The sequence below is a fragment of the Ambystoma mexicanum genome, chromosome 6p, assembly GCF_040938575.1.
Source record: "Ambystoma mexicanum isolate Mex_15411 chromosome 6p, UKY_AmexF1_1, whole genome shotgun sequence".
NCBI classification, from domain to species: Eukaryota; Metazoa; Chordata; class Amphibia; order Caudata; family Ambystomatidae; genus Ambystoma; species Ambystoma mexicanum.
Genome location: NC_090935.1, coordinates 40,780,712 through 40,808,448, shown reverse-complemented (window position 1 = coordinate 40,808,448; position 27,737 = coordinate 40,780,712). Strand labels below are relative to the sequence as shown.

General features: G+C 45.7%; 1 protein-coding gene across 1 annotated transcript; it reads left to right on the top strand.

The window, feature by feature from the left end:
- The first annotated feature begins 3,173 nt into the window (after positions 1–3,173).
- Positions 3,174–27,274, top strand: LOC138510651 (uncharacterized). The gene is made up of 17 exons (XM_069626437.1): positions 3,174–4,512; positions 19,612–20,817; positions 20,863–20,919; positions 21,985–22,041; positions 22,495–22,551; positions 22,926–22,982; positions 23,334–23,390; positions 23,538–23,594; positions 24,150–24,206; positions 24,354–24,410; positions 24,660–24,716; positions 25,068–25,124; positions 25,272–25,328; positions 26,190–26,246; positions 26,598–26,654; positions 26,904–26,960; positions 27,210–27,274. The coding sequence occupies exons 1-17, from the start codon at positions 3,174–3,176 to the stop codon at positions 27,272–27,274; spliced, it is 3,408 nt and encodes a 1,135-aa protein (XP_069482538.1).
- The last annotated feature ends 463 nt before the right edge of the window (positions 27,275–27,737 follow it).

The following is a 27,737-nucleotide window of genomic DNA, read 5'->3' as shown; positions in this document are numbered from 1 at the left end:
AGACTTTTCCTGTTGCAGGATACCCATATCCTCTTTTATTTTAATGATATACTGCCTACTATCATTTTCTGACTCCTGTGCAGCCTCTGCTCAGAAGAGACCAGGTTAGATTGGGCCTTCTCTAATGCTATCTGTTACCTATTTACCAGATCTTGGCCTTCAGCACATTTGTCCTGTATGGCTCCCATATATAAATATAAATATGCCGCTATCCTGACAATCTTGTCGTGCTCATATTTGGCTTTAGGGGCCATATATAGTTCACTCAGGGCCACATGTAATGGACCCTGATCTCTCTATATGTCTGACCCTGTTTCAGTAATCTGGGGTGCGATTGCCTGCAACCACACCGTCTGGTCAAGATAAACCCACTCACCTCTCACAAATAACTTATATAAGAGGTGTTCTCTCACTATTTTGATGTCTACCAGTGTCGTCATTCTGGAAATTGATTTCCTTCCTGACTTACAGAAGTTTGTATTTTATTTTGCAAAACAGACCGTTTCCTTAGAGTGTTCCTTTGAGGAGTGATTTTACAGTGTAACACAGCGTGGTGATCCAACAGGATTTATGTATCCTATCAGTTAGCACACTGTATCAAGCTGCACAAGTGGTAGATCTAATCCAGACACCCCGGCTCGAGCCCCCACTCTGTTAAGGGACTTCAATTCAGCACTCCAACTAAGTCAATGCCTGGCCTGGGATGCCCAAGAGAAGCCCTTATTTATATATTTTTATGACAAGTTATAATTTTTCAATAAACCTGTTAAATTGCAAAACAAACCTACTTCTTGGCTCAGTGAGGTCGGGGGGATTCAAAGAGAGGGGCGTTATATAAGGGTTTATCATCCAGATTATAACTTGTCATGAAAATATATAAATAAGGGCTTCTCTTGGGCATCCCAGACCAGGCATTGACTTAGTTGGAGTGCTGAATTGAAGTCCCTTAACAATAGGCAGATCCCATATTTCACAAGGAATATGCTGGTTCAAATGCCAATTTTGTGTGATGTTGCCTCGTCCTTAGGCACAATTTTGCCGTTTTCAGGAGAAACATTATCTAAAATTCTACAAATGGCTACACATAAGCATAATAGTATTTGGCATAGTATCCCCAAGTTTAATATCTATGCCATTTATGCTTCCCCAGAAATACATTTGTCCTACTATTTCAGTTCACCACATGCCAGAGAGCTGCACATAGTCTTATTTTGCTTGTCCAAAAATAGTATTAAAACTGTCATATCACATCGCTGCTTATTGAAATTGCAAAGAAAAATGTCTTAAAGTATAAATGTTCTGCATTGTCAATGAGGTAGATTTGCCTAAGAAGTGGGTGGCGCTGCCACCTCCACAACCCAAATTGTCTTCCCTGGGTCAGCTTGTACAAGGGTTTCCATGACTCCCTGTTTGAAATTCTCCAGTGGATACTGGGGATGAATGGAGAGGAAATCACACCTACGAGGCAAAACACAGGTCTTCACCCCCATCCTTTCTCCTTGGGAATAGTTCTGCCTGGCAGTCTGGGAGAACCTGTCATTATCACACTGCCAGCTCCATAAGAACAGGGTACCTGCCCTTGCAGCCTTAGTCACTGGTAGTTGTGAAATTAGCCTTGCTGCCAAACTAGTTGGCAGAAATCCCTGGGCCTCAGCCAGGATGATTTGTCTTTTGGGGGGAAAAACAGAGCACAATATATATATCTTTGCATCGCCCCTCCACACATGTATAATTGTGTTTCTGTGCGAGCTACAGTATTATTTCACATTTAGCTTCCCAAGGTCATTTTCTGCTTGGTAACAACAGATTTACATGTGATTTTTCTTTTCATATTGATTTCACCAGATGCGGTTTTTCTCCGCACACAGTTTCCTTTGCATTTACTTTCTGAAAGGCTATTATAGATCTGTTTAGTTTCTGTACACAGAGATATGCTTGAAAATGGTTTCTTGGTAATTGACATGAAGCAAGAGAGAGCATCTTTCCTTTGAAGTACTTTGCGTGTGTTAGTTTATTTCAAAAAGTAAATTCAAGCCGTGCGGACTTGAAGCAGAATCCTTTTGCTTTTCATGAACTTTACTGATGAAACAATGCTGTTCGAGGAGGGATGGCCTTATGATGGTGTTCAAAATGAAATACACAGATAGGGCTGTGTTTTAATAGCACACTGTGTGATGTTAAGAATGAAAGTAGCACCAGTGAATTGCTGTTTTAAATGCAGGTCATTTTCCTGTGCAGACTTGAATGTTTAAATGACAGAACAGCAATGCATAGCCATTCTGAATTTGATTTGTTTTCTCTAGATTCACGTGAATGAAAACAAACAGCAGCTATTCTTGAGATGACTGTGTTCAACTCTCGCCCCATATGTGCTCAGCAGACAAAAGCACATCCATTTTTGGGTAACTGCAGAAATGCAGTTTTTGTTGTAGGGTCGGTTCTGTCTTAGGCCTTAAATGTACCCCACAGATACTTCCCTTGAAGCTTTTGGAACGGTATCTGAGTGCTTTGTTCACCAACTCAAGAGAGCTATTGGCCCTTGCTACACCTTCAATTAAGAGAAAAATAGCGTGTCCCGTCGCTTTGCCAACAGGCATTCCTTCGAAGTAATTTACTACGAAAGAATTATGCAGAAAAAACTAATCGAATTATATAGGGTGGTAGTGATAAGGGATTACAAGGGGAGGGGAGAGACTTGTAAAGGGACTAGAATAGAGAAAGGGGGGCTTCAAAGGGAACCAGCCCCACCAGCCCCAAATTTAAAAAAAACATTGATTCATTTTTTTGGCAAAAATCCATCAAAGTAAATTACTTCAAAGGAATTCCTGACGGTAAAATGACACTGAACCAAAAATAGATGAGATTACCCAGCAGCAAATTCTATGAGAAGGCCCTGCTTTTAATCCACTGACCTTAAACATGTGATGATGACCACGACCTCCTGATTGTAAAATTGTCTATTGATTCATCTTAAGTACAAGTCAATAAACCTTTCTTAAAGTGCAATGATTTCATGATTTTGGCAAGTGACTGTAGTGTGGGGAAGCAGTAGAATACAAGGAGGGGTGGGTCTTTTGCTCTTTCTGGGTGCAATATTGTGTAGAAACTGCTCTGAATAAAAACCACCTTCTGACGTTCCCCTCCCAAGCATGTGATGTCGCGCGTAGCCCGTAATGGCGAAGTCTCTGCATTGCGCGCCTGATGGTAAAATGGCTGCCTCTGAGCTTCCGCTGCAGTGCTTAATGCAATCTCTCTATCCTTGTGTCTTTACAGTGGCCACCGATGAACACTCGTTCCTGTATCCTGGCAGGGAGTTTGTCACAGCCTTTCTGCAGGACTGCCAGCAAAACCCCATGGCAGTGAGTAAACTCCTGCTCATAATTCGTGCAGTGGAGTGCTGCAGCAATGCTAACGTCTGGGTGTCTGTGCCGAACACACCTTTCCAGAACAGGCATCAGGTTAATCAATGGACAGTTACCTCCGTAGAAATCCCCAGCTCAGCTATGCTGTTGGGAACCTCCAACAGCACCAACCAGACTGTGTTTATAACGTCAGACAGAGGTATCACTGTCCAGTCAATCAGCAGCAGCTCCCTGGGTTTTGACAGCTCTATTGTTTACCCACTGGGTTACCTTGGCCAAGACTACTACATGCTCACTCCAATCAGCCGCCCCGGTGATGCATCATATGAGTTTGCCATCGTCAACATCAACACCTCCAACATGGTGAATGTCACCCTGAAAGGGGATGTGGTTTATGAGCAGGAGCGTTATCCAGCTGGGAGTGTGCTGAATCTGACCCTTGCTCCATTCCAAAGCATCCAGTTCCAGAGCAGCATGGATCTGACCGGGTCCAGGGTGATGGCGGCACAGCCGGTCGCCGTGCTCTCCGGCCACCAGTGTGGCCAACGATACGCTGACCTCTCAAAGGGCCACGTCTATGAGCAGCTCCCACCAGTGTCAAAGTGGGGCACTACCTTCATCGTCCCTCCTCTCTCTGCACAAAAAGATGAAGGCTTGGTGTATGTCGTCGCTTCTCGTGCCACCAACATAGAGATCTACACCAGCCCTTCTCTGAGAAGCAACAGCTCACTCGTGGCTGGTGGGGCACTCACTCTCGGCATGGTCCCCGCGTCTTTGTACATCACTGCGGACCATCCCATTCTGGTCCTGTTCTACTCCATGGGGAGCTTACTCAATGAGTCTCCACATTTCACGCCCTTTATAATCTGCATCATCCCCACCGAGCAATTTGTGTCCAGCTACACTGCATACCGCCTCAGCGACTCCATTAATAGGATTGTGATTGTGGCTCCAACTTCAGGCGGATCAGCCTATACAATTAACTATAACTCTTTACAAGTTCCAGCCCAGTGGAAGGCCACATCTGAACCCGACCCAATGTATCGATGGGCCGATGTCTCCAACAGCAACCAATACTATGGGCAGTCAGGCAATGTGGTCTATGAGAATTCCCGCCAGAAGTTCGGACTCTACGCTTACACATTCAAAGGTGAGTGGCCGGTGCTAGCAAATGCATGTGCTGGCATTTATTGCATTCAGACAAAACAACACCTGAACACAACCATGTAATCATCTGACTAATGAACTACAGAACAGAGAATGCCTATCAAAATGCTTTTCACATTAACATTCCTCTGTAGCATATTGCAATTACAAAGTGTATCCAACGTCCTTAATACATTTTGCATCCGTCTTGGGAGCAACAGTTTTAAATCACAATATTTCGATAAGCCAGATGCATCCACCTTACATTAAAGGAATTCAAAGGGCCCTGTCTAGTTAATCAATCACGTCTTTTCTATACAGTAGTGAGGATTCTCCCGTTGGCCAATGTTTTGCATACATGTTTCTGATTAATCAATTTAGTTGTAAAGTTACCAGTATAGAAGTAGCCGTCTGAATCTAATGCTTACTTCCTCCATAGTGAAACTATGCTTTCCCATCCTTATCATCCTTCCCATCCTATCCTTAAAAAAACAACATTGGACACTAACATTCCCACAAACTATTGGCCTATCACGACCGTCCCATGTTTAGAAAAAATGCTAGACGGAGCAGCTTATCTGCAAATACAAAACTATCTAAAATCAAACCATCTCTTAGGACTTCGGCAATCAGGCTTTAGACCAGGACACAGGAGTGAATCAGCCTTGATAGACCTGAAAGTGAAAATGGACAAAATTAAAGATAATGGCAACCTAGCTCTCTTTCTCCTGTTAGACCTATCTGCGGCTATTGACCCGGTTGACCATAAAGTACTGTGCAACCATTTTGCCATGGCGGCACACTTTTCCAATAAAGCATCAGAATGGATCCAATCTTTCCTCTCCAAAAGGACCAAGAGTGTCTTCGCACCATCAGCCTTGGCCGAGCCTGCCTCAGTTGACTGTGGTGTCCCACAAGGCTCCTGTGTTTCACCCACCTTATACAGCATCTTTACAAAGCCACTATTTGACCATCTGGACTATTTGGGTGTCACCTACACTAACTATGCAGACAACACCCAAACTCTCATTCCCATTACTGGCTCTTATGATTTAGACTAAAAAAAACTTAACAAAACGTACCAAACCATTCAGGCGTGGATGGCTATCCATGGCCTTTGTCTTAATGATGACAAAACTGAGTTACTTCTCATTGGTTCTCAGAACCAACTAAAGAAATTAGACGACCAGTTTACATCCTTCAATATTGATAACATCAAGATCAAGGTCTCCAAAGAAGTTAAAATGCTTGGCATTTACCTGGACTCAGCCCTCACGTTAACTATACAAGATAATGTGACTGCCTCAGCAACGACCTGCATTTCGAAGCTCATTAATTCTTGTAAACCCTTGCTGTCAGCAGAGAGCTGTATGACCCTGGCCAGAGCCCTTATAGTCTCCAGACTCGATTATTGTAACGCCTTATACATCGGAACGAACAAACGGAACCTAAAAAACTCCAGGTTCTACAGAATATTGCACTGAGAGTGGCTCTCAATATACAGAGGAATAACCACATATCAGCAGCCAGACGTATTTCCCATTGGCTCCCAGTGCAGGACAGGATTGTGTACAAAACACTCTCCCTAACACACAAGTGCCTTTCTAAGGCAGCACCTAAATATCACTCTAGTAATTTTGCAAAACATCTTAGCCTAAGACCTACCCGGTCCACCCATGCCCATCTCTTAAACCAACCAAGATTTAAACTACTAAAATTTGGAGGTTCCATCTTTCCAATCCAAGCAGCGAAAATGTGGAACTCCATGATCCTGACCTTAAGAGCAGAACCATCTCACTGAACGGTCAGAAGGAAACTGAAAACTTGACTCTTCCAACAAGATTGCTAAGGCGTAAAGACTACCTTTTATTTCCAGACTGCACTGTCGGTATCTGTACCGATCTACCTTGTAATGTACCTATGTATAATGCTCGACAGGTTTATGCAAAAATGTTGCTATTCATGTACCTCTGTGTTATACCCTCTGTATTATCTGACTCCCTGTCACAATTCACCTTTTGTAACTGTGTTTGTTAACTTACTCTGCACTGTTGGAACAGTTTGCTTTCAAGAATGTGCCCAGATACCCTTGGGTTAGGTGCACTATACAAATACCCAAATACATAAATGAATACATAAATCTTATAGAGGCCTGAACCTCCTCCATAATGAAACAATGCTTCTGTATCCTTTGCATGTGGAGGCCTGAATCACCTTCATGGTGAAACAATGCTTTCCCATCCTCTACATGTGGAGGCCTGAACCTCCTCCATAATGAAACAATGCTTTCCCATCCTCTGCATGTGGAGGCCTGAACTGCCTCGATAGTGAAACAATCCTTTCCCATCCTTAGCATGTGGAGGCCTGAACCTCATCCACAGTGAAACAATGCTTCCCCATCCTTTGCATGTGGAGGCCTGAATCACCTTCATGGTGAAACAATGCTTTCTAATCCTTAGCATGTGGAGGCCTAAATCCTCCTCCACATTGAAAAAATTATTTTCCATCCTCTGCATGTGGAGGCCTGAACTGCCTCGATAGTGAAACAATGCTTTCCAATCCTTAGCATGTGGAGGCCTAAATCCTCCTCCACATTGAAACAATGCTTTCCCATCCTTAGTATGTGGAGGCCTGTACCTCCTCCATGATGAAACAATGCTTTCCCATCCTTATCATATGGAGGCCTGAACCTTCTCCATAATGAAACAATGCTTTCCTATCCTAAGCATATGGAGACCTGATCCGCCTCCACAATGAAACAATGCTTTCCCACCCTTATCATATGGGGGCCTGAACCTCCCCAGTCTGCCCACCTCAACTTCCACTTAGAGGAGGAGCTCCTACTCAGGGCTCTAAGACAGGGCAGAGTAGCAGGCAACCATTTTCCAGAAGTCGTAGTTCATCTGCCACACCACTGCCTTTGTTAACAGCCCACTGATGTCAGGCACAGTGCCCAAAACCCTCAAATATCCACCAATCACCCCGTCCTGAAGAAAGCAAACATTGTCTCAATGGTGGCTGGCAAGAACTGTGCATGGCCAGAGAAGATGATAGAGAATGTGGTTATATCCCAACCTCAGACCTGCATCACAGAATCAAAGACCCTCAAACAACCACCAATCAACCCTTTCTAAAGAAAGCAAACATTGTCTAAATGGAGGTCGGCAAGAACTGGTTCATGGCCAGAAAAGATGATGGAGAATGTGGTTATATCCCAACCTCAGACATGCATCACAGAATCAAGGACACAAACACAAATCACAAACAGAGTGTTCCACCACAAAGCCACATCAAAATAACTACAATTATACTGTGCATGCAAAACAGAGGATGAATGAGGTGGTTCCATACAGAATTATATGCACAGGCCATTGCTACACAACTGTTTCACATACATGGACACATATGACTGTGTGAGGAAAAGGAGAATCTTTCTCCTGTGAACCTTATACATTCAGCTCCTTTACATCTGATCAGTTCTCAGAGCATCGAGGCCACTGCACACAGCCATCCACAGACCGCTGGAGCCATCCACAGACCGCTGGAGCCATCCACAGACCGCTGGAGCCATCCACAGACCGCTGGAGCCATCCACATCTGGAATCTAAAGGGCTCATCTTGTGTGATTATTCACAGTTCCTTTATCTTCCACGTGTTCATCAACTCATCTTTGATCGAATATGTTTCACAAAAAGTCTTCTTTGGATTAAGTACAACTTTGTGTGTCTACATTCAATTACTTAAGTGTCTGACCAGGGTAACATGGTAACAAACAAAACATATATGCAGTGTATTATTATCAATATCAGGTCTAAATGGACAACTATATCACTATTACAATAGGTGAAGACCCCTGCAGAGGATTATACGACTATTAACACACAGGGCTCCCAGCAACATAGGTTTGGGAGTGCTCTCTAAGGCTATTAACACACAGGGCTCCCAGCAACATAGGTTTGGGAGTGCACTATAAAGCTATTAACACATAGGGCTAACAGCAACATAGGTTTGGGAGTGCTCTCTAAGGCTATTAACACATAGGGCTCACAGCAACATAGGTTTGGGAGTGCACTATAAAGCTATTAACAGACAGGGCTAACAGCAACATAGATTTTGGAGTGCATTCTAAGGCTATTAACACATAGGGCTGACATCAACATAGGTTTCGGAGTGCACTATAGGGCTACTAACACACAGGGCTCACAGCAAGATAGGTTTGAGAGTGCACTGTAAGGTTGTTAACACATAGGATTCACAGCAACATAGGGTTGGAAGTGCACTGTAAGGCTACTAACACACAGGGCTCACAGCAAGATAGATTTGGGAGTGCACTGTAAGGTTGTTAACACATAGGGCTCACAGCAACATAGGTTTGGGAGTAAACTATAAGGCCATTAGCAAATAGGGCTCACAGCAACATAGGTTTGGGGGTGTACTGTAAGGCTATTAACACACAGGGCTCACTGCAACATAGATTTGGGAGTGCACTGAAAGGCTACTAACACACAGGGCTTACAGCAAGATAGGTTTGGGAGTACACTCAAAGGCAATTAACACATAGGGCTGACATCAACATAGGGTTGGGAGTGAACTATAAGGCTATTAACACACAGGGCTCACAGCAACATAGGTTTGGGAGTAAACTATAAGGCCATTAGCACATAGGGCTCACAGCAACATAGGTTTGGGGGTGTACTATAAGGCTATTAACACACAGGGCTCACTGCAACATAGATTTGGGAGTGCACTGAAAGGCTACTAACACACAGGGCTCACAGCAAGATAGGTTTGAGAGTGCACTCTAAGGCTATTAACACAAAGGGCTGACATCAACATAGGGTTGGGAGTGCACTATAAGGCTATTAACACACAGGGCTCCCAGCAACATAGGTTTGGGAGTGACCTATAAGGCCATTAGCACATAGGGCTCACAGCAACATAGGTTTGGGGGTGTACTATAAGGCTATTAACACACAGGGCTCACAGCAAGATAGGTTTGGGAGTGCACTGTAAGGTTGTTAACACATAGGATTCACAGTAACATAGGTTTGGGAGTAAACTATAAGGCCATTAGCAAATAGGGCTCACAGCAACATAGATTTGGGAGTGCACTGAAAGGCTACTAACACACAGGGCTCACAGCAAGATAGGTTTGGGAGTACACTCAAAGGCAATTAACACATAGGGCTGACATCAACATAGGGTTGGGAGTGAACTATAAGGCTATTAACACACAGGGCTCACAGCAACATAGGTTTGGGAGTTATAGCAGTGAAGTAAAGTAACACTGATTTAATACTGGGCAAACTCAATGCACACACAATCGTATTGCATTGAATGTGGTTTTTATTTATAATATTTAAATAGCAAGGTTGATATAATAATTGTTTTACATTTTTTATTAGTGTATATGGTTTAAATCAAACCTCAATTTTACTAGCCTGTGAGCGGACACCGCTGGGATGTATTCTATATAATTCAACCCAAACATAACCTTACACGTATCAGACACAAAAGAACACAAATCATAAATAACCACTCATTATGTAAAACCACACCCCACATCCTATGTCATTTCCCTAAATAGCAGAGTCTATTTCCTACAAAATATTCACACAGGCGATGACTCAACTAATTTCCATAAATCATCCAAATTAGACTAAAATAATGTTCATACGGCTTCAAAATAGAACTAAAAAGCCACTTTCCCACGCACGTGACACACATATTAGAATGCACGAACACTGGTATGCTCACATGTAAAACCCACACAATTCATCTATTAGGAATTTCAAACAAGTTCCAATTTTTAAAAAATCAGTTTTTAAAAATAATGAAACTAGGGCAGTTATCATGGAGACCTGGATCCGATTCACTAGCCCCGCCCACACATTGGGGGCAATGGCGGGGAGGTGGGGGGGGCGGAATGGCCATATTTACCTAAAGTCTATAGCTTCCTCTGCAGCGCTGCGGTGCAGTCTAACACTAAGTAATAAAGAGACTCTTACATCTCATCTTACTTAAGTGAGCTCATCTCCTGGGAGTCTGTTGCGTAGTGACTACGCTGTATGTGCAACCGCGGCCCATAACGAGGCTCGCGCATGCGCGTCATTAATAAAGAAGGTCCCAGCCGGCAGTTGCGGCCGGGACCCGAGCAGGCAACACGCGTCCCGTGTGTGTCCTTTCAGTGTGGATGCCTGCGCACGTGTGAATGCCAGCGTGGGCCCAGGGGGTCACACGCCCACACAACACTGGTGACGAGGAGCGGCGATGACGGGGAGACGAGACATTGCTCCGGTCGAGTCGGAGATAGTATTTTCTCCTCATTTCATCGCGTACCTACGCACATGGCAGGCGGCCATCTTGGGTAAAATGCGGATCGCGTCGGTTGCGGCCCAGGCGGGTGCTCGTGCGCCGGCTGCGATCCTCTTTCAATAAGGAACAATTTTTGGACACTCCATGGCCCTTTCCAAGGACCTCCAGCATGTGGTGCAGCTCCATCTGAGTTTTAAGCGCCGTGTACAAGCATGCTGTGAGGGCAACGTCATCACGCATGGCTTCATCTCATTGGAGGCTGCAGGCCAGAACCTCTCATCCTTACTCAATGTTAGTCTGGTCAGATGGGGCATCTTCACTCTCATCCCAGACTCTCATTCTCTTCTTAATTGCTACTTTCGGAGAACTGCTTGCAACGGATGGCCTTCAAATGTTTCCTGAAAATCCATTAAAAAATCATTAGATTGCATCCTAACTGCATCCCCTAATCCCCTAGTTTCGCGAACAGCATTGCGATGCGCTGAGTGGAGATCCTTATTTTTCTCATATTCTGAGTTTTGGCCAAATATTCCACATGAAAGGCTATACAGGGAAAGGACTTCATACTTGCACAGGCACAGTGGGGCTAACGAGTGTAGAGCATTCCTTACATATATTTGTTTAAATGTATTATTTCTGTTAGTATAAACTAGCCTGTTAATGTTTTTTTTATATATACACCATTGAACTACGATTAGATATACAGTAAAATAAAATGGTATGCAAATGTATAAAATAGTTAAAATCCAGTAAAAACAAGAATAATGCCTTATAATAAATGCGCTAAGAAGCAAATCAATCAGTTCAATAAAGCAGCACATTTTAGTCAAGTGAAAAATGAAAAGGACACCATTCCCACAGTAAAGGTTCTTCCAGCTGAATCAATAAGAGTCCTCTTCGCCTAAGACCCTAGCGCCTGAGAGGCAAGTCTTTCTTCTATTTCCAGCCAAAGTCTCGCGTGCCAGTAAAAGGTGTTTAGAGGTATCCAGCACCTCGTCCCCACAACGTCTAGGTAGTCCCAACGCTCTACTCATTCTCTTTCGCCCACCCAATATCTCTAACGAGTCAATGGCATTGGGCTTGATTCTCAGGAATTTATAACCCAGTTGTGAGGGAACTCTATTAAGTATGGCAGAGGCCTGCAGTATCCTGGATCTTGTGCTATGTGTGCGTTGCTTAGTGATTTGGGCGACACGTGAGTCATGGTTTGTTCAATGTCCAAGGCATATATACATTTTTGGTTATTGTCTGGAATCGAGCCAGGGGGCATCGATTGGGCCAATAGTAAGTCATGGGTACCACCAACGAGCTCCGCTTGCCAATGAGAACAAAGCAGTGCTGTTAGGTCAGGCGGGGCCTATTTAGCATAGAAAGTAAACACTGTGCATTAGTGTGTAAGAGAAGCATTCCTTAATTTCCAATATAGATGCAGCTTTCCGAATAGAATAAGGCTACCGATGCAAGCATGGCCAGACCCAAGGTCAGACATGCAATTGGGCTGTGCTTAGGACAGTTTGAAAGAGTTTTAACGCATACGCTTTCAAAATTTATAATCCTTGTTTCGAGTTTGCTACCCCCAATGTCAGCACCATATAATATGATATGCCGGAATCTTCGCCTTATAAACTTTTAGGATAGAAATAAGAGAATCCCCCTGGGTCCTAGCAACACACTGCACAGCGCATGCATGTTGGCGACCTGGGGCTTCTGTTTTATCTAATTGGGGTTGCCAGGAGGGTCTATCATCAACGTGGTTGGCCATGTTTATCTGCAGAGAAATGGGAAGTATCAATGTGGTTGGCCATGCTTATCTGCAGAGAAATGGGAAATATCACTGTGGTTGGCCATGCTTATCTGCAGGAAAATGGGAAGTATCAATGTGGTTGGCCATGCTTATCTGCAGGAAAATGGGAAGTATCAATGTGGTTGGCCATGCTTATCTGCAGGAAAATGGGAAGTATCAATGTGGTTGGCCATGCTTATCTGCAGGAAAATGAGAAGTATCAATGTGGTTGGCCATGCTTATCTGCAGAAAAATGGGAAGTATCACTGTGGTTGGCCATGCTTATCTGCAGGAAAATGGGAAGTATCAATGTAGTTGGCCGTGATTATCTGCAGGAAAATGAGAAGTATCAATGTGGTTGGCCTTGCTTATCTGCAGAGAAATGGGAAGTATCAATGTGGTTGGCCATGCTTATCTGCAGAGAAATGGGAAGTATCAATGTGGTTGGCCATGTTTATCTGCAGAGAAATGAGAAGTATCAATCTGGTTGGCCATGCTTATCTGCAGGAAAATGAGAAGTATCACTGTGGTTGGCCATGCTTATCTGCAGAGAAATGAGAAGTATCAATGTGGCTGGCCATGCTTATCTGCAGAAAAATGGGAAGTATCAATGTGGTTGGCCATGCTTATCTGCAGAAAAAGGGGAAGTATCAATCTGGTTGGCCTTGCTTATCTGCAGAGAAATGGGAAGTATCAATCTGGTTGGCCATGCTTATCTGCAGGAAAATGAGAAGTATCAATGTGGTTGGCCATGCTTATCTGCAGGAAAATGAGAAGTATCAATGTGGTTGGCCATGCTTATCTGCAGAAAAATGGGAAGTATAAATGTGGTTGGCCATGCTTATCTGCAGAAAAATGGGAAGTATAAATGTGGTTGGCCATGCTTATCTGCAGAGAAATGAGAAGTATCAATGTGGCTGGCCATGCTTATCTGCAGAAAAATGGGAAGTATCAATGTGGTTGGCCATGCTTATCTGCAGAGAAATGAGAAGTATCAATGTGGCTGGCCATGCTTATCTGCAGAAAAATGGGAAGTATCAATGTGGTTGGCCATGCTTATCTGCAGAAAAATGGGAAGTATAAATGTGGTTGGCCATGCTTATCTGCAGGAAAATGGGAAGTATCAATGTGGTTGGCCATGCTTATCTGCAGAGAAATGAGAAGTATCAATGTGGCTGGCCATGCTTATCTGCAGAGAAATGAGAAGTATCAATGTGGCTGGCCATGCTTATCTGCAGAAAAATGGGAAGTATCAATGTTGTTGGCCATGCTTATCTGCAGAGAAATGAGAAGTATCAATGTGGCTGGCCATGCTTATCTGCAGAAAAATGGGAAGTATCAATGTGGTTGGCCATGCTTATCTGCAGAAAAATGGGAAGTATCAATGTGGTTGGCCATGCTTATCTGTAGAGAAATGGGAAGTATCACTGTGATTGGCCATGCTTATCTGCAGGAAAATGGGAAGTATCAATGTAGTTGGCCGTGATTATCTGCAGGAAAATGAGAAGTATCAATGTGGTTGGCCATGCTTATCTGCAGCAAAATGGAAAGTACAAATGTGGTTGCTCATCCTTATATGTCAGAAAATGGCAGCACCGATAAGGTGCTTATCTGCGTGGAAATGCGACAATTCAGATGGCCGCCCCTTTTTGCATTGAAATTGGCGCTTGGGTGGGCTATTTATAACTGACCAGATTACACGCGACGGTTGCGGCGTAGCGTAGAGGCTGACCATTGGTAGCTGTGTGGAAATGGTTAGATAACATGGAGCTAGTCACCCTTTTCTACTGGGACATTCTAGATTGGCCCAACTACCCCCCTTTGCAAGCACACATGCAGATTATGAGCCTAGAAATCCTTATCCACAATGCCCATCCTTATCTGGATGGAAATGGAGTGTCAAATAAGCTGGAAATCCTTATCCATGTACACTTGGTCAAAACAGATCTCTTGAAGAGAGTGGAGGGGCTCAGGAATCCTTACTTGCAGAGAGATATTCTGACTATTTGGAACTGACCATTCTTAGCTGCAGTAAAATAGGCAGGCTTGATGTCATTGGCCAGATTTCTATTAGGCATAACTAATCATCCTTATCTGTTCTGTAGGTGAATGGGGATATTAGATCAGGCTGGCCATCTGTGACTATGTGTAAAAGTGCACACTAGATGGGAATGGCCACCCACATTTCTACTAAATGGGCTGTACATTAAATATCTAGCGTCCTCCAGAGAACCAATTAACCCTCAGTAGGGAATGAAACTTAACTAGTGTTTCCAATGTATCTACACACATAGCTAAGAAAACTCAGACAGCTTGGTATCACGTTCCCTCCTGCGAAAAGTCAAGCCCTTCCTCCCTCCGGACAGCTTCAGATCCATCGTTCAAGCACTGGTCTTATCCCACCTGGATGAGGGCAATGCACTCCTCGAAGGCCTCCCGTCATCCTCCCATGCGTCCCAGGGAAGTTTACTACATGCAGCCGCACACCTCATCAAGGGTTACGCAGATACGACCACATCACCCCGGCCCTCATTGATCTTCACTAGCTCCCACTGCACGCAAAAATCACCTTCCAAGTCTTGCTGCATCATCTATAAGGCAGTTGCCCTCAAATCACCCAGCTACCTCGCGAAGAAACTCTGCATTGCTGGACAGCGCAACACCAGAAGCCAGGACACATGCAGACTTGAAATCCACTGATGCAAATAGGGAAGGACCAGAAAACAAGCCTTCTATGTCTATGGCCCAGGACTATGGAACCCTCTCCCCGTTGGCATCCGACTCACGCCCACGCTCCTACAATTCAGAAAATAACTCAAGACCCTCCACTTCAAGGAGTCTCTCCTCCTGAACACCTAGGCTATCATGTCACCCCTTCTGCAACCTGAGTCGCTAGACATCGCCCGCCTCTCTCCTCCCCACCACCCGGTACAGCTGTACCCCTCCTCTGTCTCCCTCTGTATCCTATCCCCACTGTATATCTGTTCTGCTGTTGCCACTCTAAAGTGCTCCGTTATGCATCTGCATTGTTGTACACCTCTGTAAATTGCTCCGTTATGTATCTATATTGGTGTATACCTCTGTAAAGCGCTCTGTTGCTTCTCAAAGCTAGGTCCGTGCTCACTAAATACCATAATAATACGCCGGATCCGGCGACCCTTACTGTGCAATGTAAACTACGGCCTCTTATACATCACTTATGTATAGGTCGATACAATATACACATATAAAATCACAGTGCAGCGATGTGTTGCATCCTTCATTAGTCTTCTTCTCGAAAGAGGAGAAGCTGCTGCCAATGCATTTGGGAGCCGTGTGGGCCATCATCAGGGCAAGTCCTGCCCCTTCTTCACCTCATCAAAGGATGCCCCCATGTCTGTGCATCTGATTATCAGGGAATGCCAGTCTCTTGGGTGTAAAGAATGTAAATATGTCCTCCTCAACCATCTGCTTCACGAGTCATTATGAAGGGAGCCGCAGAAATTATCGAAATTAAAATAACGAATGGAGAAATTACCGATTTTTTAAACCAATTTATTTCGAATTTTGGGTCATTTTACTGCAATATAGATGTTGGGTGGAATAAGGATGATAGTTAAGGTAGGAGGGATGAGGGTAATCGGTTATTTATCCATTCGGATGTTTCATTTTGATACTGGGGTGTTCTGATTCAAGGCTTCCATCTGAAAGCCTGTTGAGATGCACGTCTCCTGCAGAGTGCAGAGGGCAGCACCAAGCATCAGCAGCCTTGAAGCAGATCATTGAGGGGACATATTACATTCTTATTGCAAGTCATATGCGGAGTGCAGAGGGCAGCACCAAGCATCAGCAGCCTTGAAGCAGATAATTCAGGGGGACATATTACATTCTTATTGCAAGTCACATGTGGAGTGCAGAGGGCAGCGCCAAGCGTCAGTAGCCTTGAAGCAGATCATTGAGGGGACATATTACATTCTTATTGCAAGTCACATGTGGAGTGCAGAGGGCAGCACCAAGCATCAGGATCCTTGAAGCAGATCATTGAGGGGACATATTACATTCTCATTGCAAGTCACATGCGGAGTGCAGAGGGCAGCACCAAGCATCAGCAGCCTTGAAGCAGATCATTGAGGGGATATATTACATTCTTATTGCAAGTCACATGTGGAGTGCAGAGGGCAGCACCAAGCATCAGCAGCCTTGAAGCAGATCATTGAGGGGACATATAACATTCTCATTGCAAATCACATGCGGAGTGCAAAGGGCAGCACCAAGCATCAGTAGCCTTGAAGCAGATCATTGAGGGGACATATTACATTCTTATTGCAAGTCACATGCGGAGTGCAGAGGGCAGCACCAAGCATCAGCAGCCTTGAAGCAGATCATTGAGGGGACATATTACATTCTTATTGCAAGTCACATGTGGAGTGCAGAGGGCAGCACCAAGCATCAGCAGCCTTGAAGCAGATCATTGAGGGGACATATTACATTCTTATTGCAAGTCACATGTGGAGTGCAAAGGGCAGCACCAAGCATCAGCAGCCTTGAAGCAGATCATTGAGGGGACATATTACATTCTTATTGCAAGTCACATGCGGAGTGCAGAGGGCAGCACCAAGCATCAATAGCCTTGAAGCAGATCATTCAGGGGGACATATTACATTCTTATTGCAAGTCATATGCGGAGTGCAGAGGGCAGCACCAAGCATCAGCAGCCTTGAAGCAGATCATTGAGGGGACATATTACATTCTTATTGCAAGTCATATGCGGAGTGCAGAGGCAGCACCAAGCATCAGCAGCCTTGAAGCAGATCATTGAGGGGACATATTAGTCCCATTCAGGGGGACATATTACATTCTTATTGCAAGTCGCATGTGGAGTTCAGAGGGCAGCACCAAGCATCAATAGCCTTGAAGCAGATCATTGAGGGGACATATTACATTCTTATTGCAAGTCACATGAGGAGTGCAGAGGGCAGCACCAAGCATCAGCAGCCTTGAAGCAGATCATTGAGGGGACATATTACATTCTTATTGCAAGTCACATGCGGAGTGCAGAGGGCAGCACCAAGCATCAATAGCCTTGAAGCAGATCATTGAGGGGACATATTACATTCTTATTGCAAGATAAATGCAGAGTGAAGAGGGCAGCACCAAGCATCAATAGCCTTGAAGCAGATCATTCAGGGGGACATATTACATTCTTATTGCAAGTCACATGCGGAGTGCAGAGGGCAGCACCAAGCATCAGGATCCTTGAAGCAGATCATTGAGGGGACATATTACATTCTTATTGCAAGTCACATGTGGAGTGCAGAGGGCAGCACCAAGCATCAGTAGCCTTGAAGCAGATCATTGAGGGGACATATTACATTCTTATTGCAAGTCACATGTGGAGTGCAGAGGGCAGCACCAAGCGTCAATAGCTTTGAAGCAGATCATTCAGGGGGACATATTACATTCTTATTGCAAGTCACATGTGGAGTGCAGAGGGCAGCCCCAAGCGTCAGTAGCTTTGAAGCAGATCATTTAGGGGGACATATTACATTCTTATTGCAAGTCACATGTGGAGTGCATAGGGCAGCACCAAGCATCAGCAGCCTTGAAGCAGATCATTCAGGGGGACATATTACATTCTTATTGCAAGTCACATGTGGAGTGCACAGGGCAGCACCAAGCATCAATAGCCTTTAACCAGATCATTGAGGGGACATTTTACATTCTTATTGCAAGTCACATGTGGAGTGCAGATGGCAGCACTAAACCTCAGGAGCCTTGAAGAAGATCATTGAAGGGGACATATTACATTCCTATTGCAAGTCACCTACGGAGTGCAGAGGGCGGCACCAAGCATCAGTAGCCTTAAAGCAGATCATTGAGGGGGACATATTACATTCCTATTGCAAGTCACCTACGGAGTGCAGAGGGCAGCACCAAGCATCAGGATCCTTGAAGCAGATCATTGAGGGGACATATTACATTCCTATTGCAAGTCACAGGTGGAGTGCAGAGGGCAGCACCAAGCATCAATAGCCTTGAAGCAGATCATTGAGGGGACATATTACATTCTTATTGCAAGTCATATGCGGAGTGCAGAGGGCAGCACCAAGCATCAGTAGCCTTGAAGCAGATCATTGAGAGGACATATTACATTCTTATTGCAAGTCACATGTGGAGTGCAGAGTGCAGCACCAAGCGTCAGTAGCCTTGAACGAGATAATTCAGGGGGACATATTACATTCTTATTGCAAGTCACATGTGGAGTGCAGATGGCAGCACTAAACCTCAGGAGCCTTGAAGAAGATCATTGAGGGGAAATATTACATTCTTATTTCAAGTCACCTGCGGAGTGCAGAGGGCAGCACCAAGCATCAGTAGCCTTAAAGCAGATCATTGAGGGGGACATATTACATTCTCATTGCAAGTCACATATGGAGTGCAGAGGGCAGCACCAAGCATCAGGATCCTTGAAGCAGATCATTGAGGGGACATATTACATTCTTATTGCAAGTCACCTACGGAGTGCAGAGGGCAGCACCAAGCATCAGTAGCCTTAAAGCAGATCATTGAGGGGACATATTACATTCTTATTTCAAGTCACCTGCAGAGTGCAGAGGGCAGCACCAAGCATCAGCAGCCTTGAAGCAGATCATTGAGGGGACATATTACATTCTTATTTCAAGTCACCTGCAGAGTGCAGAGGGCAGCACCAAGCATCAGTAGCCTTGAAGCAGATCATTGAGGGGACATATTACATTCTTATCCTTATGCACAGAGATGGGAGCAGACTAGCGGCCCGATCATTGTTTTTCGCAATGCAATAGTTTAGATGCGAATAGTCTGACCACTCATATCTGGGCAGAAAAAGGCAGAGTAGATGGGCCTGGCTGTGTTTGTCTATTGCCACTTTTTATGAGTGCAATTCTGCCTACTTGTTTTTTTATTAAACTGCAATGGTGATTTTAACTGTCCACCCATGTCTAAATGTCATCTCCCATATTAACACCCTCTTGTTGCTTCTTACAGACTGTACGGAGGTGCTCTCTTACCCATTTGCTGGAATAATGTTTGTCACAGTCTTCATGGAATCCTGGGAGAATACAGAGAGACGGTTAGAGCTCTTCCTGCATGCGCTGGCCTGCTGCACCACGGTCTCAGTGTCAGTGATAGGGACAACGTTCCACGTATATGTCCGCCTCCAGGTTGGAGAAGATGCCAGAGTCCAAATCCCCAGCTCTGCGATGCTCTCTGGGACCTGTAGGTCCTCCAACAGCACAGTCATAATAACATCGAATCAGCCAATCACAGTCCTCTCCAGTAGCTCCACCGCCATGGACCAAGATACCTCAGTCGTCTACCCAAATGACTTCCTTCATACAGAATACCATATCATTACCCCTAGCAGCAATCTACCACTGCTCCATGAATTTGCCATAGTCAATTTGTACTACCGCAACACTGTGAGTATCACCATCAAGAGTTATGCCTTATTTGATGGCGTGGAGTACGCCGGAGGCCAGACACTCACTGTGCACCTTTCTCCACTTCAAAGCCTCCAGCTGCAAAGCAACAGTAGTCTTACAGGATCCACAGTTATTGCCCTGAATCCAGTTGCAGTGCTGTCTGGCCACCAGTGTGCCCAGGAATATCCAAACTTCTCCTATGGCTTCGTATATGAACAGCTGCCCCCCGTGTTCCAATGGGGTAACTCCTTCATTGTCCCCCCGCTCTCCAACCGGAGTGACGGAGACGTGATCTACATTACTGGGTCCGGACACACCAGAGTGCAGGTATTTAATGGATCCTCATCAGCGGTGCACCATTCCCTCAACGAAGGAGAGGCATTAACGCTGTACATGGACGCCAACCCCCTCTACATTACGGGCAACAGAGACCTGATGATCTTGTTCCACTGCAGCGGGAGCCTACAGAGCTCATTGCCACTCTTTGCCCCCTTCGTGTTCACCATCATGCCCACTAAGCAATTTTCCTCGTATCACTTTCTCCAGGGCCCCTGTCACTTAAGTAACCGCATGGTGATTGTGGCTCACCACAATTACAGGTCTGATATTGAACTGGATAACACCCTCTTGTCAGTACTGGCACAATGGAACAGCACCAGTGCAGCCTCCTCTGGCCACGTATGGACAGACGTGACCTTCCAACAGGGTCCACATACAGTCCACCACTCATCGGAGCGCAGGATCATGGTCTACCCCTACAGCTTCACTGGTGAGTAGAAGGATTACTGCTCAGTATCACATCTTATACTTGCAGTGGTGATCCACCACTCATCGGAGCGCAGGATCATGGTCTACCCCTACAGCTTCACTGGTGAGTAGAAGGATTGCTGCTCAGTATCACATCTTATACTTGCAGTGGTGATCCACCACTCATCGGAGCGCAGGATCATGCTCTACCCCTAGAGCTTCACTGGTGAGTAGAAGGATTACTGCTCAGTATCACATCTTATACTTGCAGTGGTGATCCACCACTCATCAGAGCGCAGGATCATGGTCTACCCCTAGAGCTTCACTGGTGAGTAGAAGGATTACTGCTCAGTATCACATCTTATACTTGCAGTGGTGATCCACCACTCATCGGGGCGCACGATCATGGTCTACCCCTAGAGCTTCACTGGTGAGTAGAAGGATTACTGCTCAGTATCACATCTTATACTTGCAGTGGTGATCCACCACTCATCGGAGCGCAGGATCATGCTCTACCCCTAGAGCTTCACTGGTGAGTAGAAGGATTGCTGCTCAGTATCACATCTTATACTTGCAGTGGTGATCCACCACTCATCGGGGCGCACGATCATGGTCTACCCCTAGAGCTTCACTGGTGAGTAGAGGGATTACTGCTCAGTATCACATCTTATACTTGCAGTGGTGATCCACCACTCATCGGAGCGCAGGATCATGCACTACCCCTAGAGCTTCACTGGTGAGTAGAAGGATTACTGCTCAGTATCACATCTTATACTTGCAGTGGTGATCCACCACTCATCGGAGCGCAGGATCATGGTCTACCCCTAGAGCTTCACTGGTGAGTAGAAGGATTACTGCTCAGTATCACATCTTATACTTGCAGTGGTGATCCACCACTCATCGGGGCGCACGATCATGGTCTACCCCTAGAGCTTCACTGGTGAGTAGAGGGATTACTGCTCAGTATCACATCTTATACTTGCAGTGGTGATCCACCACTCATCAGAGCGCAGGATCATGGTCTACCCCTACAGCTTCACTGGTGAGTAGAAGGATTACTGCTCAGTATCACATCTTATACTTGCAGTGGTGATCCACCACTCATCAGAGCGCAGGATCATGGTCTACCCCTAGAGCTTCACTGGTGAGTAGAAGGATTACTGCTCAGTATCACATCTTATACTTGCAGTGGTGATCCACCACTCATCGGAGCGCAGGATCATGGTCTACCCCTACAGCTTCACTGGTGAGTAGAAGGATTGTTGCTCAGTATCACATCTTATACTTGCAGTGGTGATCCACCACTCATCGGAGCGCAGGATCATGGTCTACCCCTAGAGCTTCACTGGTGAGTAGAAGGATTACTGCTCAGTATCACATTTTATACTTGCAGTGGTGATCCACCACTCATCGGAGCGCAGGATCATGGTCTACCCCTAGAGCTTCACTGGTGAGTAGAAGGATTACTGCTCAGTATCACATCTTATACTTGCAGTGGTGATCCACCACTCATCGGGGCGCACGATCATGGTCTACCCCTAGAGCTTCACTGGTGAGTAGAAGGATTACTGCTCAGTATCACATCTTATACTTGCAGTGGTGATCCACCACTCATCAGAGCGCAGGATCATGGTCTACCCCTACAGCTTCACTGGTGAGTAGAAGGATTACTGCTCAGTATCACATCTTATACTTGCAGTGGTGATCCACCACTCATCGGAGCGCAGGATCATGGTCTACCCCTACAGCTTCACTGGTGAGTAGAAGGATTACTGCTCAGTATCACATCTTATACTTGCAGTGGTGATCCACCACTCATCGGAGCGCAGGATCATGGTCTACCCCTACAGCTTCCGTGGTGAGTAGAAGGATTACTGCTCAGTATCACATCTTATACTTGCAGTGGTGATCCACCACTCATCGGGGCGCACGATCATGGTCTACCCCTAGAGCTTCACTGGTGAGTAGAAGGATTGCTGCTCAGTATCACATCTTATACTTGCAGTGGTGATCCACCACTCATCGGGGCGCACGATCATGGTCTACCCCTAGAGCTTCACTGGTGAGTAGAGGGATTACTGCTCAGTATCACATCTTATACTTGCAGTGTATCACATTTTATGCTTGCAGTGGTGATCCACCACTCATCGGAGCGCAGGATCATGCTCTACCCCTACAGCTTCACTGGTGAGTAGAAGGATTACTGCTCAGTATCACATCTTATACTTGCAGTGGTGATCCACCACTCATCAGAGCGCAGGATCATGGTCTACCCCTACAGCTTCACTGGTGAGTAGAAGGATTACTGCTCAGTATCACATCTTATACTTGCAGTGGTGATCCACCACTCATCGGAGCGCAGGATCATGGTCTACCCCTAGAGCTTCACTGGTGAGTAGAAGGATTACTGCTCAGTATCACATCTTATACTTGCAGTGGTGATCCACCACTCATCGGAGCGCAGGATCATGCTCTACCCCTAGAGCTTCACTGGTGAGTAGAAGGATTACTGCTCAGTATCACATCTTATACTTGCAGTGGTGATCCACCACTCATCGGAGCGCAGGATCATGGTCTACCCCTACAGCTTCACTGGTGAGTAGAAGGATTGCTGCTCAGTATCACATCTTATACTTGCAGTGGTGATCCACCACTCATCGGAGCGCAGGATCATGGTCTACCCCTAGAGCTTCACTGGTGAGTAGAAGGATTACTGCTCAGTATCACATCTTATACTTGCAGTGGTGATCCACCACTCATCGGAGCGCAGGATCATGCTCTACCCCTACAGCTTCACTGGTGAGTAGAAGGATTACTGCTCAGTATCACATCTTATACTTGCAGTGGTGATCCACCACTCATCGGAGCGCAGGATCATGCTCTACCCCTACAGCTTCACTGGTGAGTAGAAGGATTACTGCTCAGTATCACATCTTATACTTGCAGTGGTGATCCACCACTCATCGGAGCGCAGGATCATGCTCTACCCCTAGAGCTTCACTGGTGAGTAGAAGGATTACTGCTCAGTATCACATCTTATACTTGCAGTGGTGATCCACCACTCATCAGAGCGCAGGATCATGGTCTACCCCTAGAGCTTCACTGGTGAGTAGAAGGATTACTGCTCAGTATCACATCTTATACTTGCAGTGGTGATCCACCACTCATCGGGGCGCACGATCATGGTCTACCCCTACAGCTTCACTGGTGAGTAGAAGGATTACAGCTCAGTATCACATCTTTTACTTGCAGTGGTGATCCACCACTCATCGGAGCGCAGGATCATGCTCTACCCCTAGAGCTTCACTGGTGAGTAGAAGGATTACTGCTCAGTATCACATCTTATACTTGCAGTGGTGATCCACCACTCATCAGAGCGCACGATCATGGTCTACCCCTACAGCTTCACTGGTGAGTAGAAGGATTACAGCTCAGTATCACATCTTATACTTGCAGTGGTGATCCACCACTCATCGGGGCGCACGATCATGGTCTACCCCTGCAGCTTCACTGGTGAGTAGAAGGATTACTGCTCGGTATCACATCTTATACTTGCAGTGGTGATCCACCACTCATCGGAGCGCAGGATCATGCTCTACCCCTACAGCTTCACTGGTGAGTAGAAGGATTACTGCTCAGTATCACATCTTATACTTGCAGTGGTGATCCACCACTCATCGGAGCGCAGGATCATGGTCTACCCCTAGAGCTTCACTGGTGAGTAGAAGGATTACTGCTCAGTATCACATCTTATACTTGCATTGGTGATCCACCACTCATCGGGGCTCACGATCATGGTCTACCCCTAGAGCTTCACTGGTGAGTAGAAGGATTACTGCTCAGTATCCCATCTTATACTTGCAGTGGTGATCCACCACTCATCAGAGCGCAGGATCATGGTCTACCCCTACAGCTTCACTGGTGAGTAGAAGGATTACTGCTCAGTAACACATCTTATACTTGCAGTGGTGATCCACCACTCATCGGAGCGCAGGATCATGGTCTACCCCTAGAGCTTCACTGGTGAGTAGAAGGATTACTGCTCAGTATCACATCTTATACTTGCAGTGGTGATCCACCACTCATCGGGGCGCACGATCATGGTCTACCCCTGCAGCTTCACTGGTGAGTAGAAGGATTACTGCTCGGTATCACATCTTATACTTGCAGTGGTGATCCACCACTCATCAGAGCGCAGGATCATGCACTACCCCTAGAGCTTCACTGGTGAGTAGAAGGATTACTGCTCAGTATCACATCTTATACTTGCAGTGGTGATCCACCACTCATCGGAGCGCAGGATCATGGTCTACCCCTACAGCTTCACTGGTGAGTAGAAGGATTACTGCTCAGTATCACATCTTATACTTGCAGTGGTGATCCACCACTCATCGGAGCGCAGGATCATGCTCTACCCCTAGAGCTTCACTGGTGAGTAGAAGGATTACTGCTCAGTATCACATCTTATACTTGCAGTGGTGATCCACCACTCATCGGAGCGCAGGATCATGCTCTACCCCTACAGCTTCACTGGTGAGTAGAAGGATTACTGCTCAGTATCACATCTTATACTTGCAGTGGTGATCCACCACTCATCGGAGCGCAGGATCATGGTCTACCCCTAGAGCTTCCGTGGTGAGTAGAAGGATTACAGCTCAGTATCACATCTTATACTTGCAGTGGTGATCCACCACTCATCGGAGCGCAGGATCATGCTCTACCCCTAGAGCTTCACTGGTGAGTAGAAGGATTACTGCTCAGTATCACATCTTATACTTGCAGTGGTGATCCACCACTCATCGGAGCGCAGGATCATGGTCTACCCCTAGAGCTTCCGTGGTGAGTAGAAGGATTGCTGCTCAGTATCACATCTTATACTTGCAGTGGTGATCCACCACTCATCGGAGCGCAGGATCATGCTCTACCCCTAGAGCTTCACTGGTGAGTAGAAGGATTACTGCTCAGTATCACATCTTATACTTGCAGTGGTGATCCACCACTCATCGGAGCGCAGGATCATGGTCTACCCCTAGAGCTTCACTGGTGAGTAGAAGGATTACTGCTCAGTATCACATCTTATACTTGCAGTGGTGATCCACCACTCATCGGAGCGCAGGATCATGGTCTACCCCTAGAGCTTCACTGGTGAGTAGAAGGATTACTGCTCAGTATCACATCTTATACTTGCAGTGGTGATCCACCACTCATCGGGGCGCAGGATCATGGTCTACCCCTACAGCTTTACTGGTGAGTAGAAGGATTACTGCTCAGTATCACATCTTATACTTGCAGTGGTGATCCACCACTCATCGGAGCGCAGGATCATGCTCTACCCCTAGAGCTTCACTGGTGAGTAGAAGGATTACTGCTCAGTATCACATCTTATACTTTCAGTGGTGATCCACCACTCATCGGAGCGCAGGATCATGGTCTACCCCTACAGCTTCACTGGTGAGTAGAAGGATTACTGCTCAGTATCACATCTTATACTTGCAGTGGTGATTCACCACTCATCGGAGCGCAGGATCATGGTCTAGCCCTACAGCTTCACTGGTGAGTAGAAGGATTACTGCTCAGTATCACATCTTATACTTGCAGTGGTGATCCACCACTCATCGGAGCGCAGGATCATGGTCTACCCCTAGAGCTTCACTGGTGAGTAGAAGGATTACTGCTCAGTATCACATCTTATACTTGCAGTGGTGATCCACCACTCATCGGAGCGCAGGATCATGCTCTACCCCTAGAGCTTCACTGGTGAGTAGAAGGATTACTGCTCAGTATCACATCTTATACTTTCAGTGGTGATCCACCACTCATCGGAGCGCAGGATCATGGTCTACCCCTACAGCTTCACTGGTGAGTAGAAGGATTACTGCTCAGTATCACATCTTATACTTGCAGTGGTGATTCACCACTCATCGGAGCGCAGGATCATGGTCTAGCCCTACAGCTTCACTGGTGAGTAGAAGGATTACTGCTCAGTATCACATCTTATACTTGCAGTGGTGATCCACCACTCATCGGAGCGCAGGATCATGGTCTACCCCTAGAGCTTCACTGGTGAGTAGAAGGATTACTGCTCAGTATCACATCTTATACTTGCAGTGGTGATCCACCACCCATCGGAGCGCAGGATCATGGTCTACCCCTACAGCTTCACTGGTGAGTAGAAGGATTACTGCTCAGTATCACATCTTATACTTGCAGTGGTGATCCACCACTCATCGGAGCGCAGGATCATGGTCTAGCCCTACAGCTTCACTGGTGAGTAGAAGGATTACTGCTCAGTATCACATCTTATACTTGCAGTGGTGATCCACCACTCATCGGAGCGCAGGATCATGGTCTACCCCTAGAGCTTCACTGGTGAGTAGAAGGATTACTGCTCAGTATCACATCTTATACTTGCAGTGGTGATCCACCACTCATCGGAGCGCAGGATCATGGTCTACCCCTACAGCTTCACTGGTGAGTAGAAGGATTACTGCTCAGTATCACATCTTATACTTGCAGTGGTGATGTCAAGTGGTTTTCTGTACCATCATCTTTACACCAAAGGGCACCAGTTGGTATGTACGACATAATGACTGATGTCTAGAATGAGGCACACGCTTGTAACTCCTGTTTGGCCAACTGAATTGTGTATTTGTGTTTCGTTGGTTCTTATGTTCGGTTGCCTCTTAAAATTGTATTGGTTGTTTTTCAATACAATTTAATATTATGGCAAGTAAAAGAAGTGAGACGCAGACAGTAAAACGTTTCAACTGGAAGATTGGGAAATTGTTTTTAAGCGGCTGGTTAAATATGAAAGAGGATTTAGAAAAGGTCTAAAGACCTCACTGAATGGCTTTATTATAAATGTTTTAATCCAAACAGCTAGAACCACAAATGGCATGCATCTCCATGTTGCCAGTATTGGGATGTCCTTAGCATTTGATT

Coding starts and splice junctions, on each gene's coding strand:
- LOC138510651 (XM_069626437.1), top strand. CDS start 3,174: ATGGCGAAGTCTCTGCATTGCGCGCCTGATGGTAAAATGGCTGCCTCT. Junction 22,042..22,494: donor CTACCCCTACAGCTTCACTG/GTGAGTAGAAGG, acceptor TTATACTTGCAG/TGGTGATCCACCACTCATCG. Junction 23,595..24,149: donor CTACCCCTACAGCTTCACTG/GTGAGTAGAAGG, acceptor TTATACTTGCAG/TGGTGATCCACCACTCATCA.